Below are 17,913 nucleotides of genomic sequence, written 5' to 3' on the forward strand. Positions count from 1 at the left end.
GCAATAAATAGGCCATGGTGGCGAAGTAATTACAATTTAGCATTAACACTGGAATGGTAGATGTGATGTGCAAGTAGAAATACTGGGGTGCAAAGGAGCAAGATAAATAAATAAATACAGTATGGGGATGAGGTAGTTGGAGGTAAGGGAGGTAAGGCAATAAATAGGCCATGGTGGCGAAGTAATTACAATTTAGCATTAACACTGGAATGGTAGATGTGATGTGCAAGTAGAAATACTGGGGTGCAAAGGAGCAAGATAAATAAATAAATACAGTATGGGGATGAGGTAGTTGGATGGGCTATTTACAGATGGGCTATGTGCAGGTACAGTGATCTGTGAGCTGCTCTGACAGCTGGTGCTTAAAGCTAGTGAGGGAGATATGTGTCTCCAGCTTCAGTGATTTTTGCAGTTCGTTCCAGCAGAGAACTGGAAGGAAAGGCGGCCAAAGGAAGAATTGGCTTTGGGTGACCAGTGAGATATACCTGCTGGAGCGCGTGCTACGGGTGGGTGCTGCTATGGTGACCAGTGAGCTGAGATAAGGCGGGGCTTTACCTAACAGAGACTTGTAGATGACCTGGAGCCAGTGGGTTTGGCGACGAGTATGAAGCAAGGGCCAGCCAACGAGAGCATACAGGTCGCAGAGGTGGGTAGTATATGGGGCTTGGGTGACAAAACGGATGGCACTGTGATAGACTGCATCCAATTTGTTGAGTAGAGTGTTGGAGGCTATTTTGTAAATGACATCGCCGAAGTCGAGGATTGGTAGGATGGTCAGTTTTACGAGGGTATGTTTGGCAGCATGAGCGAAGGATGCTTTGTTGCGAAAAAGGAAGACGATTCTAGATTTAATTTTGGATTGGAGATGTTTAATGTGAGTCTGGAAGGAGAGTTTACAGTCTAACCAGACACCTAGGTATTTGTAGTTGTCCACATATTCTAAGTCAGAACCGTCCAGAGTAGTGATGCTGGATGGGTGGTCAGGTGTGGGCAGCAATCGGTTAAAGAGCATGCATTTAGTTTTACTTGCATTTAAGTGCAGTTGGAGGCCACGGAAGGAGAGTTGAATGGCGTTGAAGCTCGTCTGGAGGTTTGTTAACACAGTGTCCAATGAAGGGCCAGATGTATTACAGAATGATGTCGTCTGCGTAGAGTTGGATCAGGGAATCACCCGCAGTAAGAACGACATCATTGATATATACAGAGAAGAGAGTCGGCCCGAGAATTGAACCCTGTGGCACCCACATAGAGACTGCCAGAGGTCCGGACAACAAGCCCTCTGATTTGATACACTGAACTCTGTCTGAGAAGTAGTTGGTGAACCAGGTGAGGCAGCCATTTGAGAAATCAAGGGTGTTGAGTCTGCCAATAAGAATGTGGTGATTGACAGAGTCGAAAGCCTTGGCCAGGTCGATGAAGACGGCTGCACAGTAATGTCTCTTTATCGATGGCGGTTATGATATCGTTTCGGACCTTGAGCGTGGCTGAGGTGCACCCGTGACCAGATCTGAAACCAGATTGCATAGCGGAGAAGGTACGATGGGATTCGAAATGGTCGGTAATGAGTAGGTGTTCAAACTTTTGACTGGTACTGTACATGAAAACAACATGCGCACAGCACACATACATATACATGAAAACAACATGCGCACAGCACACGTACATATACATGAAAACAACATGCGCACAGCACACGTACATATACATGAAAACAACATGCTCACAGCACATATACATGAAAACAACATGCTCACAGCACACATACATATACATGAAAACAACATGCGCACAGCACACGTACATATACATGAAAACAACATGCGCACAGCACACATACATGAAAACAACATGCTCACAGCACACATACATATACATGAAAACAACATGCGCACAGCACACGTACATATACATGAAAACAACATGCGCACAGCACACGTACATATACATGAAAACAACATGCGCACAGCACACATACATGAAAACAACATGCGCACAGCACACATACATGAAAACAACATGCGCACAGCACACATACATATACATGAAAACAACATGCGCACAGCACACATACATATACATGAAAACAACATGCGCACAGCACACGTACATATACATGAAAACAACATGCGCACAGCACACATACATATACATGAAAACAACATGCGCACAGCACACAAATCAACTCTTACACTCATGAATAGAGAGACCCTCACACTGACTAAGACAAGTGACAAGATAATAACACATCCATAATAGACTATTCAGCACCATTAACCTTGGTGGCTTTGACAGACAGAAAAATAGGGACCTTTTGCTTGGTTTGTTTGTTACAAGGGTGTGTTTTGTTGGCTGGGTATAGGTGAAATCCAGGGGCATACATGTTCATCCGGGCACACAGTAAACCCCACGGAAGTGTTTCTTATTGGACAAATACAGATGGTACCTCCCTGTTTCTTCGTGTTTTCTGCCTACTGAACACAACACAATATTCCCCCCCTCCCATCTTCTCCCTAGTTCCATGCCATGGACACCTTGGATAAGACGGGTTATGACATGACGCGGGCCATCGCTGCCCTGGTTCCCCAGGGAGGACCTATTCTTTGCCGGGACGAGATGGAGGAGTGGAGCGCCTCAGAGGCCAACCTGTTTGAAGAGGCCCTGGAGAAATACGGAAAAGACTTCACAGACATACAACAGGACTTTGTGAGTACAGACGGACAACGGGCAGACAGACATGTTTCAGACAGACAGACAGGTACGGTTCTGCTGCCTTGGCTTGGACTACCCTCCACAAGGAAACTCTGATGTGCATATCACCAAATCTTCAGGGGAATTGTTGGGCTGCAGCTTGCCAGCCTGGTCCACCACTAGGGACCAATCAGATTGCATTATTTATTTCTAGAACTACTCTCACAAATGTAAAGGAAACGATGCTTAGACTGAGAGGAACTGTTAAAGGCTCATAATAATGTAACTATTGGTGAGACTCAACTCAGAGACTATCAGGCAGGCATCTATTGAGAGCAGAAAAGATAATACTGCATGTCTACGTCAGCCATAGATATAAATAGAGTATTTCTCTCAGCCATAGATACAGTTGAAGTCGGAAGTTTACATACACCTTAGCCAAATACATTTAAACTCAGTTTTTCACAATTCCTAACATTTAATCCTAGTAAAAAGTCCCTGTCTTAGGTCAGTTAAGATCACAAATTTATTTTAAGAATGTGAAATGTCAGAATAATAGTAGAGAATTATTTATTTCAGCTTTTATTTCTTTCACCACATTCCCAGTGGGTCAGAAGTTTACATACACTCAATTAGTATTTGGTAACATTGCCTTTAAATTGTTTAACTTTGGTCAAATGTTTCGGGTAGCTTTCCACAAGCTTCCCACAATAAGTTGGGTGAATTTTGGCCCATTCTTCCTGACAGAGCTGGTGTAACTGAGTCAGGTTGTAGGCCTCCTTGCTCGCACACGCTTTTTCAGTTCTGCCCACAAATTTCCTACAGGATTGAGGTCAGGGCATTGTGATGGCCACTCCAATACCTTGACTTTGTTGTCCTTAAGCCATTTTGCCACAACTTTGGAAGTATGTTTGGGGGTCATTGTCCATTTGGAAGACCCATTTGCGGTCAAGCTTTAACTTCCTGACTGATGTCTTGAGATGTTGCTTCAATATATCCACATAATTGTCCTTCCTCTTGATGCCATCTATTTTGTGAAATGCACCAGTCCCTCCTGCAGCAAAGCACCCCCACAACATGATGCTGCCACCCCCGTGCTTCACGGTTGGGCTGGTGTTCTTCGGCTTGCAAGCCTCCCCTTTTTCCTCCAAACATAACGATGGTCATTATGACCAAACAGTTCTATTTATGTTTCATCAGACCAGAGGACATTTCTCCAAAAAGTACGATCTTTGTCCCCATGTGCAGTTGCAAACCGTAGACTGGCTTTTTTATGGCGGTTTTGGAGCAGTGGCTTCTTCCTTGCTGAGCGGCCTTTCAGGTTATGTCGATATAGGACTCATTTTACTGTGGATATAGATACTTTTGCACCTGTTTCCTCCAGCATCTTCACAAGGTATTTTGCTGCTGTTCTGGGATTGATTTGCACTTTTTGCACCAAAGTACGTCCATCTCTAGGAGACAGAACGCATCTCCTTCCTGAGCGGTATGACGGCTGCGTGGTCCCATGGCGTTTATATTTGCGTACTATTGTTTGTACAGATGAACGTGGTACCTTCAGGTGTTTGGAAATTGCTCCCAAGGATGAACCAGACTTGTGGAGGTCTACAATTTTTTTCTCCAGATTTTCTTTTGATTTTCGCATGATGTCAAGCAAAGAGGCACTGAATTTGAAGGTAGGCCTTGAAATACATCCACAGGTACACCTCCAATTGACTCAAATGATGTCAGTTAGCCTATCAGAAGCATTATAAGTGAAATAATCTGTCTGTAAACAATTACTTGTGTCACGCACAAGTAGATGTCCTAACCGACTTCCATAAGAAATTTGTGGAGTGGTTGAAAAACGAGTTTTAATTACTCCAACCTAAGTGTTTATTAAAAAAATATATATTTAACCTTTAGTTAGCTAGTTAAGAACAAATTCTTATTTACAATGATGGCCTAGGAACAGTGGGTTAACTGCCTTGTTCAGGGGTAGAACGACAGATTTTTACCTTGTCAGCTCGGGGATTCGACCTAGCAACCTTTCGGTTACTGGCCCAATGCTCTAACCACTAGGCTACCTGCCGCCCATATATATGTATGTGTATATATATATATATATATATATATATATATGAAACTTCCGACTTCAAATGTAGATACTGTATCTCTCTCAGCCATAGAGATAGTTACTGTATGGCTATATCTCTCTCAGCCATATAGATAGATATGGTATGGCTATATAGTGCGTTCGGGAAAGTATTCAAACCGCTTGACTTTTTAAAAATTTTGTTACGTTATAGCCTTATTCTAAAATTGATTACATTTAAAAAATCCTCATCGATCTACACACAATATCCCATAATGACCAGGCAAAAACAGGTTTTTAGAAATGTTTGCAAATGTATTAAAAATTAAGAACAGATACCTTATTTACATAAGTATTCAGACCCTTTGCTATGAGACTCAAAATTAAGCTCAGGTGCATCCTGTTTCCATTGATCATCCTTGATGTTTCTACAACTTGATTGGAGTCCACCTGTGGTAAATTCAATTGATTGGACATGATTTGGAACGGCACACTCCTGTCTAAATAAGGTCCCATAGTTGACAGTGCATGTCAGAGCAAAAACCATGCCATGAGATCGAATTAATTGTTCGTAGAGCTCAGAGACAGGATTGTATCCAGGCACAAATCTGGGGAAGGGTACCAAAACATTTCTGCAGCATTGAAGGTCCCCAAGAACACAGTGTCCTCCATCATTCTTAAATAGAAGAAGTTTGGAATCACCAAGACTCTTCCTAGAGCTGGCCATCTGGCCAAACTGAGCAATTGGGGGAGAAGGTCCTTGGTCAGGGAGGTGAGCAAGAACCCAATGAACTCTCTGATAGAGCTCCAGAGTTCCTCTGTGGAGATGGGAGAACCTTTCAGAAGGACAACCATCTCTGCAGCAATCCACCAATCAGGCCTTTATGGTAGAGTGGCCAGACGGAAGCCACGCCTCAGTAAAAGGCACATGACAGCCCACTTGGAGTTTGCAAAAAGGCACCTAAAGGACTCAGACCATGAGAAACAAGATTCTCTGGTCTGATGAAACCAAGATTGAACTCTTTGGCCTGAATGCTAAGCGTCACGTCTGGAGGAAACCTGGTACCATCCCTACGGTGAAGCATGGTGGTGGCAGAATCATGCTGTGGGGATGTTTTTCAGCGGCAGGGACTGGCAGACTTGTCAGGATCGAAAGAGGAACTGAGCAAAGTACAGCGAGATCCTTGATGAAAACCTTCTTCAGAGCGCTCAGGAACTCAGACTAGGGCGAAGGTTCACCTTCCAAAAGGACAGCAACCCTAAGCACACAGCCAAGACAATGCAGGAGTGGCTTCAGGACAAGTCTCAATGTCCTTGAGTGGCCCAGAAAGAGCCCGGACTTGAACCCGATCAAACATCTCTGGAGAGACCTGAAAATAGCTGTGCAGCGACACTCCCCATTCAACCTGACAGAGCTTGAGAGGATTTGCAGAGAAGAATGGGAGAAACTCCCCAAATACAGGTGTGCCAAGCTTGTAGCGTCATACCCAAGAAGACTCAAGGCTATAATCGCTGCCAAAGGTGCTGAGTAAAGGGTCTGAATACTTATGTAAATGTAGTTTTTTATTTATATTTTAAACCTGTTTATTCCTTGTTATTATTCAGTATTGTGTTTAGATTAATGAGGAAAAACAATTGAATCAATTTTACAATAAGGCTGTAACGTAATAAAATGTGGAAAAAGTCAAAGGGTCTGAATTCTCCAAATGCACTGTATATAATTAGCCTAAATTATGACTATTCAATCTACTCATCACATTAGGAATAGTAGGCTACCTTACATAAGTCTGCAAATGTGATGATGCTTGGAATGATTTATTATAAAGGTGAATTTTTATCATAAAAATGAGCTTCCCCATGCTTGAAACTAAAGTGCCGTCTATGGCTACAGAAACACCACTAGCCAAACAACGGTCTGGCTGGTGGCTCCTGAATTAAAGTGTAAGTACACTAACAAATCAACATTTCTCTTATTATTATTATTTTCTTTGTATTTATTTTTTGGGGGTTATTTTGAGAGTGAAAACCTGAAGAAAAAATCTTGGGGAAATTGGTAATCTCTCTGTTTTTTCTATGGCTATATCTGGTGGTGTAGTGGTTCCTAGAGAACTGGGTATGTATACTCTAATTTTGCCGAACAGTTCTCAAACTGCAGACCTGGCCATGGAAAATTGTATGAGAAACAATGACATACAGTACCAGTCAAAAGTTTGAACATACATACTCATTCAAGGGTTTATCTTTATTTTTACTATTTACATTGAAGAATAATAGTGAAAACATCAACATTTAAAAATAACACATATGGAATCATGTAGTAACCAAAAATGTTTAAACAAATCCAAATATATTTGAGATCCTTCAAAGTAGCCACCCTTTGCCTTGATGACAGCTCTGCACACGCTTGGCATTATTTCAATCAGCTTCACCTGGAATGCTTTTCCAACTGTCTTGAAGGAGTTCCCACATATGCTGAGCACTTGTTGGCTGCTTTTCCTTCACTCTGCAGTCCAACTCATCCCAAACCATCTCAGTTGGGTTGAGGTCTAGTGATTGTGGAGGCCAGGTCATCTGATGCAGCACTACATCACTCTCCTTCTTGGTCAAATAGCCCTTACACAGCCTGGAGGTGTGTTGGGTCATTGTTCTGTTGAAAATCAAATGATAGTCCCACTAAGCGCAAACCAGATGGGATGACATATCGCTGCAGAATGCTGTGGTAGACATGCTGGTTAAGTATGCCTTGAATTCTAAATAAATCACTGACAGTGTCACCTGCAAAGCACCATCACACCACCTCCTCCATGCTTCACAGTGGAAACCACACATGCAGAGATCATCCATTCATCTACTGTGTGTCTCACAAAGACATGGTGGTTGGAACCAAAAATCTCACATTTGGACTCATCAGACCAAAGGACAGATTTCTAATGTCCATTGCTTGTGTTTCTTGGCCCAAGCAAGTCTCTTCTTATTGGTGTATTTTAGTAGTGGTTTCTTTGCAGCAATTCGACTATGAAGGCCTGATTCACACAGTCTCCTCTGAACAGTTGATGTTGAGATGCGTCTGTTTCTTGAACTCTGTGAAGCATTTATTTGGGCTGCATTCTGAGGTGCAGTTAACTCTAATGAACTTATCCTCTGCAGTAGAGGTAACTCTGGGTCTTCCTTTCCTGTGGCGGTCCTCATGAGAGCCAGTTTCATCATAGCGCTTGATGATTTTTGCGACTGCACTTGAAGAAACTTTCTTGAAATTTTCCAGATTGACTGACCTTCATGTCTTAAAGTAATGATGGACTGTCTTTTCTCTTTGCTTATTTGACCTGTTCTTGCCATAAAAGACTTGGTCTTTTACCAAATACGACATCTTCTGTATACCACCCCTACCATGTCACAACTCAACTGATTGGCTCAAACGCATTAAGAAGGAAATAAATTCCACAAATGAACTTTTAACAAGGCACACCTGTTAATTGAAATGCATTCCAGTTGACTACCTCATGAAGCTGGTTAAGAGAATTCCAAAAGTGTGCAAAGTTGTCACGGCAAAGGGTGGCTACTTTGAAGAATCTCAAATATAAAATATATTTTGATCTAACACTTTTTTGGTTACTACATGATTCCATATGTGTTATTTCATAGTGTTGATGTCTTCACTATTATTCTACACGGTAGAAAAACTCTTGAATGAGTAAGTGTCCAAACTTTTGTCATATCTCTCTCGGCTAATAGTAAGCCTACTATTGAAACAGATAAATGAGGCTGTCAACTGAGTCAGAAATTCAGAAGTTTCTGTTTTTCATTTTTTTTCTTCAGGTTTTTGCTCGCATTCACACTTTTTTAAAATAGAAAAAACAAAATGTAAGTAAATAACAATGCTAAACCACTTTAGGAGACCACTTTTGAGGTCTGGGAAAAATATTAGAAATTTCGATTTTTGAGTGTAGTTGCCTTTTAAATCAAGTGCACAGGCACCTAGCACTGTTTGATTAGTGGTGTTTCTGTAGCACATGAGATGGACTTTGTAAAACAAATGGGCACTGGATTGATGCAAGTAATCTTGATATCGTTCTGCTAGAAGACAGGTAGGTCTATCATTAGTATCGCTATATTTTTCCTGTTCCTTAAAACTTCTTATGGCTGGGGGCAGTATTGAGTAGCTTGGATGAATAAGGTGCCCAGAGTAAACTGCCTGCTACTCAGTCCCAGAAGCTAAGATATGCATATTATTAGTATATTTGGATAGAAAACACTCTGAAGTTTCTAAAACTGTTTGAATGATGTCTGTGAGTATAACATAACTCATATGGCAGGCAAAAACCTGAGAAAAAATCCAACCAGGAAGTGGGAAATCTGAGGTTTGTAGTTTTTCAACTCATCGCCTATCGAATATACAGTGGGATATTGGTCATATTGCACTTCCTAAGGCTTCCACTAGATGTCAACAGTCTTTAGAACCTTATTTGATGCTTCTACTGTGAAGGAGGGGGAAATGAGGGCTCTTTGAGTCAGGGGTCTGGCAGAGTGCCATGAGCTGACCGCGCGTTAAAAACATCCTAAAGATTGATTCTATACATTGTTTGACATGTTTCTACGGACTGTAACGGAACTTTTAGATTTTTCGTCTGCACCTAGTGATCGCGCCTCATGAATTTTGATTACTGGGCTAAACGCGTGAACAAAAAGGAGGTATTTGGACATAAATTATGTACTTTATCGAACAAATCAAACATTTATTGTGAAACTGGGATTCCTGGGAGTGCATTCTGATGAAGATCATCAAAGGTAAGTGAATATTTATAATGCTATTTCTGGCTTCTGTTGACTCCACAACATGGCGGATATCTGTATGGCTTGGTTTTGTGTCTGAGCGCTGTACTCAGATTATTGCATGGTTTGCTTTTTCCGTAAAGTTTTTTTTAAATCTGACAGCGGTTGCATTAAGGAGAAGTATATCTCTAATTCTGTGCAAAACACTTGTATCTTATATTAAAGTTTATGATGACTATTTCTGTAAATTGATGTGGCTCTCTGCAAAATCACTGGATGTTTTTGAAGCAAAACATTACTGAACGTAACGCGCCAATGTAAACTGAGATTTTTGGATATAAATATGCACTTTATCAAACAAAACATACATACATGTATTGTGTAACATGAAGTCCTATGAGTGTCATCTGATGAAGATCATCAAAGGTTAGTGATTCATTTTATCTCTATTTCTGCTTTTTGTGACTCCTCTCTTTGGCTGGAAAAATGGCTGTGTGTAGGTGCAGACCTAACATAATTGTTTGGTGTGCTTTCGTCGTAAAGGCTTTTTGAAATCGGACACTGTGGTGGGATTAACAACAAGTTTATCTTTAAAATGGTGTAAAATACTTCTATGTTTGAGGAATTGTAATTATGAGATTTCTGTTGTTTTGAATTTGGCGCCCTGCACTTTCACTGGCTGTTGTCATATCGATCCCGTTAACTGGATCTTAGCCGATCTCAGCCATAAGAGGTTTTTAAGCAATCTGATCTGTTCCATCCGCCTTGTTAATTGATACGGCGTATACCTCAACTACACTACTTTGATACGCATCATGGGGATTAAAAAGTGAATCTACACAATGCCCACTGAAAAATAAATACCCTCCATAGCCATAGAGATAGATACAGTATGCTTATATCTCTCTCAGCCATGGAGATAGATACTTTATGGTCATATCTCTCTCAGCCATGGAGATAGATACAGTATGGCTATATCTCTCTCAGCCATAGAGATAGATACTGTATGGTCATATCTCTCTCAGCCATAGAGATAGATACTGTATGGTCATATCTCTCTCAGCCATAGAAATAGATACTTTAGGTCATATCTCTCTCGGCCATAGAGATAGATACTGTATGGTTATATCTCTCTCAGCCATAGAGATAGATACTGTATGGTTATATCTCTCTCAGCCATAGAGATGCACTATATATACAAATGTATGTGGACACCACTTCAAATTAGTGGATTCGGCTATTTCAGACACAGCCGTTGCTAGCAGGTGTATAAAATCAAGCACACAGCCATGCAATCTCCATAGAAAAAACATTGGCAGTAGAATGGCCTTACAGAAGAGCTCAGTGACTTTCAACGTGGCACCGTCATAGGGTGCCACATTTTCAACAAGTCAGTTCGGAAAATTTCAGCCCCGCTTGAGCTGCCCTGGTCAACTGTAAGTGCTGTTATTGTGAAGTGAAAACGTCTAGGATCAACAACGGCTCAGTTGCGAAGTGGTAGGCCACACAAGCTCACAGAATGGGGCCACCGAGTTCTGAAGTGCGTAGTGTGTAAAAAAAAAAAAAATATGTATCTCCTCTGTTGCAACACTCACTACCGAGTTCCTCTGGAAGCAACGTCAGCACAAGAACTGTTCGTCGGGAGCTTCATGAAATGGGTTTCCATGGCTGAGCAGCCGCACACAAGCCTAAGATGACCATGCGCAATGCCAAGCGTCGGCTGGAGTGGTGTAAAGTTCGCCTCCATTGGACTCTGGAACAGTGGAAACGCGTTTTCTGGAGTGATGATTCACGCTTCACCATTTGGCAGTCCGGTGGACCAATCTGGGTTTGGCGGATGCCAGGAGAACGCTACCTGCCCAAATGCATAGTGCCAACTGTGAAGTTTGGTGGAGGAATAATAGTCTTTTCTTTTTTTTTCATGGTTCGGACTAGGCCCTTTTAGTTTCAGTGAAGGGAAATCTTAACGCTACAGCATACAATGACATTCTAGACGATTCTGTGCTTCCAACTTTGTGGCAATAGTTTGGCGAAGGCCCTTTCCTGTTTCAGCATGACAATGCCCCTGTGCACAAAGCGAAGTCCACACAGATTAATGCCCATGTTTTAGGATTAAAAATATATATTTTTATTTAAATAGGCAAGTCAGTTAAGAACAAATTCTTATTTACAATGACGGCCTACCCTGGCCAAATCCGGACAACGGATATATATATATATACTATGCTGCTGTTACCCTGAGGCGAAGGAATAAATGAGGGTTCTGCTGTCTTTACACTGTGTATCACCATGCCACCTGGTGGTCAATTACAGTTAGTGTAATTCACTGTTCTACCCAATCCCACAGCCACAGCAAACCACGTGCTGCCATTAGGGGTGGGGCCTGCCAGCTCTGGTATTCTGACAATTCAGTTACCTCTTTGAAACTTTTTAAAGAGAGCGGTCTTAATTCAACTATAAAATATCAATTTACAAAGATTGTACTGAATAGAAAAAAATGAGAGAAAATACAAAATACAAAAGGTGGTGCCTTTTTAAAGCATGATGACAAAGATGTTGAGAATGTTGTCTCTCTTGTCCTCCCCTGCAGCTGCCCTGGAAGTCCCTGACCAGTATCATAGAGTATTACTACATGTGGAAGACCACAGACAGATACGTACAGCAGAAACGGTTAAAAGCAGCGGAGGCAGAGAGCAAGTTGAAGCAAGTCTACATCCCCAACTAGTGAGTATCTACAGACTGAGACAGCAGGTCCTAATGAGCTCCTCCCAAACCCCTAACGTTAACTCTTATGAAGTCTGCAGGTCGGAAGGCTCTGTATAGGCATAAGCCGTGTAGTGGTGGAGCTTCCACCATATTGCTTACACTTTACAGGGAGCAAAATGGGACTGGCTGCAGTATGTTGCGTTTCTGAGACTCTGATCATCTGCCCACTTCCTCATAGCAACAAACCTAACCCCAACCAGCTGAGTGCTAACAGTGTGAAGCCTGGCATTGTGGGAGGCCTAGTGAACGGCTCCGGGGCTGCAGCTGGAGCCACAGTCGGAGCTGGGGGTGTCCCGGGGGTGCTACCAGTGCCCCCAGGACAGACCCCAGGACTGGGCCGCGCTTGTGAAAGCTGCTACAGTGAGTACCACTCCCCTCCACCCACACTCAGTGTTTTTGCTTCATTTAGACCGCATGGAAATGAGTGATTCATTCCATATTGTAGTAAGGCTCCAAGCCATTGCCTCTATGGCTGTCCTTTAACAATGGAGTGAGTTAGAGAGAGTGCGTGAGAGCTAGATGGAGTGAGTGAGCTCAGTGTAATCTAGTCAGAGCTATTTTAGTGTTAATTAATTCAGTCTTAAATGATTAAAGAATGTCACTAACTCTGTGTGTGTGTGTGTGTGTACGTGTCTCTGCGTGTGTGTGTCCTTCCCCATGTGTCTCTGTCTCTCTCTGTGTGTGTAGCCATCAGCTCGTACCAGTGGTACTCGTGGGGTCCCCCCAACATGCAGTGTCGTCTATGTGCCTCCTGCTGGACCTACTGGAAGAAGTATGGAGGACTGAAGATGCCAACAAGACTGGAAGGAGAGAGGCCTGGACCCAACCGCAACAACATGGTAAACAACATGTAAACAACAACAACAAACTGAGATCATGATTAGGATGAGAAGGTTTTCCCAAGTAATCTAAACTGAGCAGGAGAATCTCCTGGCCCTCCTTAATGTCAACCTAGAGAATCTCCTGGCCCTCCTTAATGTCAACCTAGAGAATCTCCTGGCCCTCCTTAATGTCAACCTAGAGAATCTCCTGGCCCTCAATGTCAACCTAGAGAATCTCCTGGCCCTCCTTAATGTCAACCTAGAGAATCTCCTGGCCCTCCTTAATGTCAACCTAGAGAATCTCCTGGCCCTCCTTAATGTCAACCTAGAGAATCTCCTGGCCCTCAATGTCAACCTAGAGAATCTCCTGGCCCTCCTTAATGTCAACCTAGAGAATCTCCTGGCCCTCCTTAATGTCAACCTAGAGAATCTCCTGGCCCTCCTTAATGTCAACCTACAACTCTTTGTCTTGGACTCCTCTTGTCTGATTGTTGTCCATTCTCTAACTCTCTCCTCTTCCTCCTCTCCCCTCTCACTCTGTCTCTCTGGCTTCTCTCTCCTCTTCCTCCTCCTCCTCTCACTCTGTCTCTCTGGCTTCTCTTCCTCCTCCTCCTCTCCCCTCTCACTCTGTCTCTCTGGCTTCTCTTCCTCCTCCTCCTCTCCCCTCTCACTCTGTCTCTCTGGCTTCTCTATCCTCTTCCTCCTCCTCCTCTCCCCTCTCACTCTGTCTCTCTGGCTTCTCTCTCCTCTTCCTCCTCCTCCTCTCCCCTCTCACTGTCTCTCTGGCTTATCTTCCTCCTCCTCCTCTCCCCTCTCACTCTGTCTCTCTGGCTTCTCTCTCCTCTTCCTCCTCCTCCTCTCACTCTGTCTCTCTGGCTTCTCTCTCCTCTTCCTCCTCCTCCTCTCCCCTCTCACTCTGTCTCTCTGGCTTCTCTCTCCTCTTCCTCCTCCTCCTCTCCCCTCTCACTCTGTCTCTCTGGCTTCTCTCTCCCACCCCCCTCCCCTCCTATCCAGTCTCCCCACGGTGTTCCAATGCGTCACAGCGGGAGCCCCAAGTTTGCTGTAAAGACGAAACAGGCCTTCTACCTAATGACCACTCGGGTGACGCGCGCCGCCCGACGCGTCTGTCAGGACATCATCAGACCACGCTTCCTCGCCAGGCACCCCTACCTCCCTCTCAACACAGCCCAAATCAAACAAGAATGTGAGTAACGTACTACACCTCTACCTACACCCCTGTCCTACACACCTATCCTCCACTCCTATCATCCGCTCCTCCACCCCTATCCTCCACTCCTATCCGCCGCTCTTCCACCCCTATCTTCCACCCTTATCCTCCACCCATATCCTCCACTCCGCTCCTCCACCCCTGTCCTACACTCCTCCACCCCTATCCTCCACTCCTATCCTCCGCTCCTCCACTCCTATCATCCGCTCCTCCACCCCTATCCTCCACTCCTATCCTCCGCTCCTCCACCCCTATCTTCCACCCTTATCTTCCACCCTTATCTTCCACCCTTATCCTCCACCCCTATCCTCCAATCCCCCACCCCACTCCTCCACCCCTATCCTCCACTCCTATCCTCCGCTCCTCCACCCCTATCCTCCACTCCTATCCTCCGCTCTTCCACCCCTATCTTCCACCCTTATCCTCCACCCCACTCCTCCACTCCTATCCTCCACTCCTCCACCCCTATCCTCCACTCCTATCCTCCGCTCCTCCACTCCTATCATCCGCTCCTCCACCCCTATCCTCCACTCCTATCCTCTGCTCCTCCACCCCTATCCTCCACTCCTCCACCCCTATCCTCCACTCCTATCCTCCGCTCCTCCACTCCTATCATCCGCTCCTCCACCCCTATCCTCCACTCCTCCACCCCTATCCTCCACTCCTATCCTCCGCTCCTCCACTCCTATCATCCGCTCCTCCACCCCTATCCTCCACTCCTATCCTCTGCTCCTCCACCCCTATCCTCCACTCCTATCCTCCGCTCCTCCACTCCTATCCTCTGCTCCTCCACCCCTATCCTCCACACTATCACAGTGCCATCTGTTTTGTTACCAAAGCCCCATATACTACCCACCACTGCGACCTGTATGCTCTCGTTGGCTGGCCCTCGCTTCATACTCGTCGCCAAACCCACTGGCTCCTGGTCATCTACAAGACCCTGCTAGGTAAAGTTCCCCCTTATCTCAGCTCGCTGGTCACCATAGCAGCACCCACCTGTAGCACGCGCTCCAGCAGGTATATCTCTCTGGTCACCCCCAAAACCAATTCTTCCTTTGGCCGCCTCTCCTTCCAGTTCTCTGCTGCCAATGACTGGAACGAACTACAAAAATCTCTGAAACTGGAAACACTTATCTCCCTCACTAGCTTTAAGCACCAGCTGTCAAAGCAGCTCACAGATTACTGCACCTGTACATAGCCCATCTATAATTTAGCCCAAACAACTACCTCTTTCCCTACTGTATTTATTTATTTATTTTGCTCTTTGCACCCCATTATTTCTATCTCTACTTTGCACATTCTTCCACTGCAAATCAACCATTCCAGTGTTTTACTTGCTATATTGTATTTACTTCGCCACCATGGCCTTTTTTTTTGTTGCCTTCACCTCCCTTATCCTACCTCATTTGCACACACTGTATATAGACTTTTTCTACTGTATTATTGACTGTACGTTTGTTTATTCCATGTGTAACTCTGTGTTGTTGTTTGTGTCGAACTGCTTTGCTTTATCTTGGCCAGGTCGCAGTTATAAATGAGAACTTGTTCTCAACTAGCCTACCTGGTTAAATAAAGGTGAAATAAAAAAATAAAAAAACTCCACCCATATCCTCCACACCTATCCTCCGCTCCTCCACTCCTATCCTCCACCCATATCCTCCACTCCTATCCTCCACTCCTATCCTCCACCAATATCCTCCACTCCCCCACCTCTATCCTCCACCCCTATCCTCCACCCCTATCCCCCACCTCTATCCTCCACCCCTATCCTCCACCCCTATCCCCCACCTCTATCCTCCACCCCTATCCTCCACCCCTATCCTCCACCTCTATCCTCCACCCCTATCCTCCACTCCTATCCTCCACCCCTATCCTCCACTCCTATCCTCCACCTCTATCCTCCACCCCTATCCTCCACCCCTATCCTCCACTCCTATCCTCCACCCCTATCCTCCACCTCTATCCTCCACCCCTATCCTCCACCAATATCCTCCACTCCCCCACCTCTATCCTCCACCCCTATCCTCCACTCCTATCCTCCACCCCTATCCTCCACCTCTATCCTCCACCAATATCCTCCACTCCCCCACCTCTATCCTCCACCCCTATCCTCCACCGCTATCCCCCACCTCTATCCTCCACCCCTATCCTCCACCCCTATCCTCCACCTCTATCCTCCACCCCTATCCTCCACTCCTATCCTCCACCCCTATCCTCCACTCCTATCCTCCACCTCTATCCTCCACCCCTATCCTCCACCCCTATCCTCCACTCCTATCCTCCACCCCTATCCTCCACCTCTATCCTCCACCCCTATCCTCCACCCCTATCCTCCACTCCACTCCTCCACCCCTATCCTCCACTCCTCCACCAATATCCTCCACTCCCCCACCTCTATCCTCCACCCCTATCCTCCACTCCTATCCTCCACCTCTATCCTCCACCCCTATCCTCCACTCCTATCCTCCACCTCTATCCTCCACCCCTATCCTCCACTCCTATCCTCCACCAATATCCTCCACTCCCCCACCTCTATCCTCCACCCCTATCCTCCACTCCTATCCTCCACCTCTATCCTCCACCCCTATCCTCCACTCCTATCCTCCACCCCTATCCTCCACTCCTATCCTCCACCCCTATCCTCCACTCCTATCCTCCACCTCTATCCTCCACCCCTATCCTCCACTCCTATCCTCCACCGCTATCGTCCAATCCTCCACCCCTATCCTCCACTATTTTATTTCCACCTTTACCTTCCCCCTCCACTCCTACCTCCCCCTCAACACAGGTCAAATCAAGGCCTATTGAGAGTACTGAGTAGACCTGGGTCCTGATCATTAAGGCACCACACAAAGGAAACTGAGTAAAACAGGGAGAGACTGTAATTGTCCAATAAGAAATGCCATTTTCCTTTTCTGTTGTAATTTTTTGTGTGACACACATACTAACCCTGTGCTGTGGTGTTGTCCAGGTGCACTGCGGTTGCCAGACGAGCCCAAAAAGCCATTGCCGCTGAAGCCGGTTGACAGGAAGCCTCTGGAGTCAGTGGTCCGATATCTTGGTGGGAATCTCATTCTTACACATCTATAGAGAAGTCTCTAATTTTCAGTCTGCTAAATGGCATATATTAAATATAATAGTCTGTTTTAGCTAGTGTTGATTTGAAATTCATAACTTTGCTGATTAAACTCAAACATCTGTCTCTCTCCTTCCTCTTTCTCCCTCCCTTCCCCTCTTTCTCTCCCCTCCCTCTCTCCATGCCCAGAGGCCCACCCGTGCCCACCCAAACCTGACCTCCCGCGCGGCCAGACCGTAACCACGGGCAGCCTGACACCCATCAAGTCGACGCCTAACATCCTCAACAACGGATCACCCACCATCCTGGGCAAACGCACCTACGAGCAGCACAACGGCATGGACGGTGAGAGACCGGGGAGAGGGAGAGCGGTTCAGAGGTAGAGAGGGGCTGGAGGAGGATAACCTAGATGAAAGACAGTGTGGTCATGGCTAGGGCTGTTGCGGTGACCATATTACCTCCACACCGGCGGTCACGAGTCATGAAGGCA

At 45.1% G+C, this 17,913-nt stretch overlaps 1 protein-coding gene across 2 annotated transcripts in view; it reads left to right on the plus strand.

Moving 5' to 3' along the window:
* Window positions 1-17,913, plus strand: part of LOC139563907 (metastasis-associated protein MTA1-like) — an 87,074-nt gene that overhangs the window by 55,387 nt on the left and 13,774 nt on the right. For both annotated transcript variants that reach the window (XR_011672664.1, XM_071382921.1), the window contains exons 10-16: window positions 2,515-2,703; window positions 12,123-12,256; window positions 12,477-12,658; window positions 12,986-13,137; window positions 14,134-14,323; window positions 17,319-17,408; window positions 17,613-17,768. Coding sequence is in view for 1 of the 2 variants with exons in the window: in XM_071382921.1 (XP_071239022.1) it covers window positions 2,515-2,703; window positions 12,123-12,256; window positions 12,477-12,658; window positions 12,986-13,137; window positions 14,134-14,323; window positions 17,319-17,408; window positions 17,613-17,768 (1,093 nt within the window). In the remaining variant the exon portion in view is untranslated. The remainder of the gene's footprint in view (window positions 1-2,514; window positions 2,704-12,122; window positions 12,257-12,476; window positions 12,659-12,985; window positions 13,138-14,133; window positions 14,324-17,318; window positions 17,409-17,612; window positions 17,769-17,913) is intronic.

The sequence above is a fragment of the Salvelinus alpinus genome, chromosome 34 (genome assembly GCF_045679555.1).
Source record: "Salvelinus alpinus chromosome 34, SLU_Salpinus.1, whole genome shotgun sequence".
In the NCBI taxonomy this organism is placed as follows: Eukaryota; Metazoa; Chordata; class Actinopteri; order Salmoniformes; family Salmonidae; genus Salvelinus; species Salvelinus alpinus.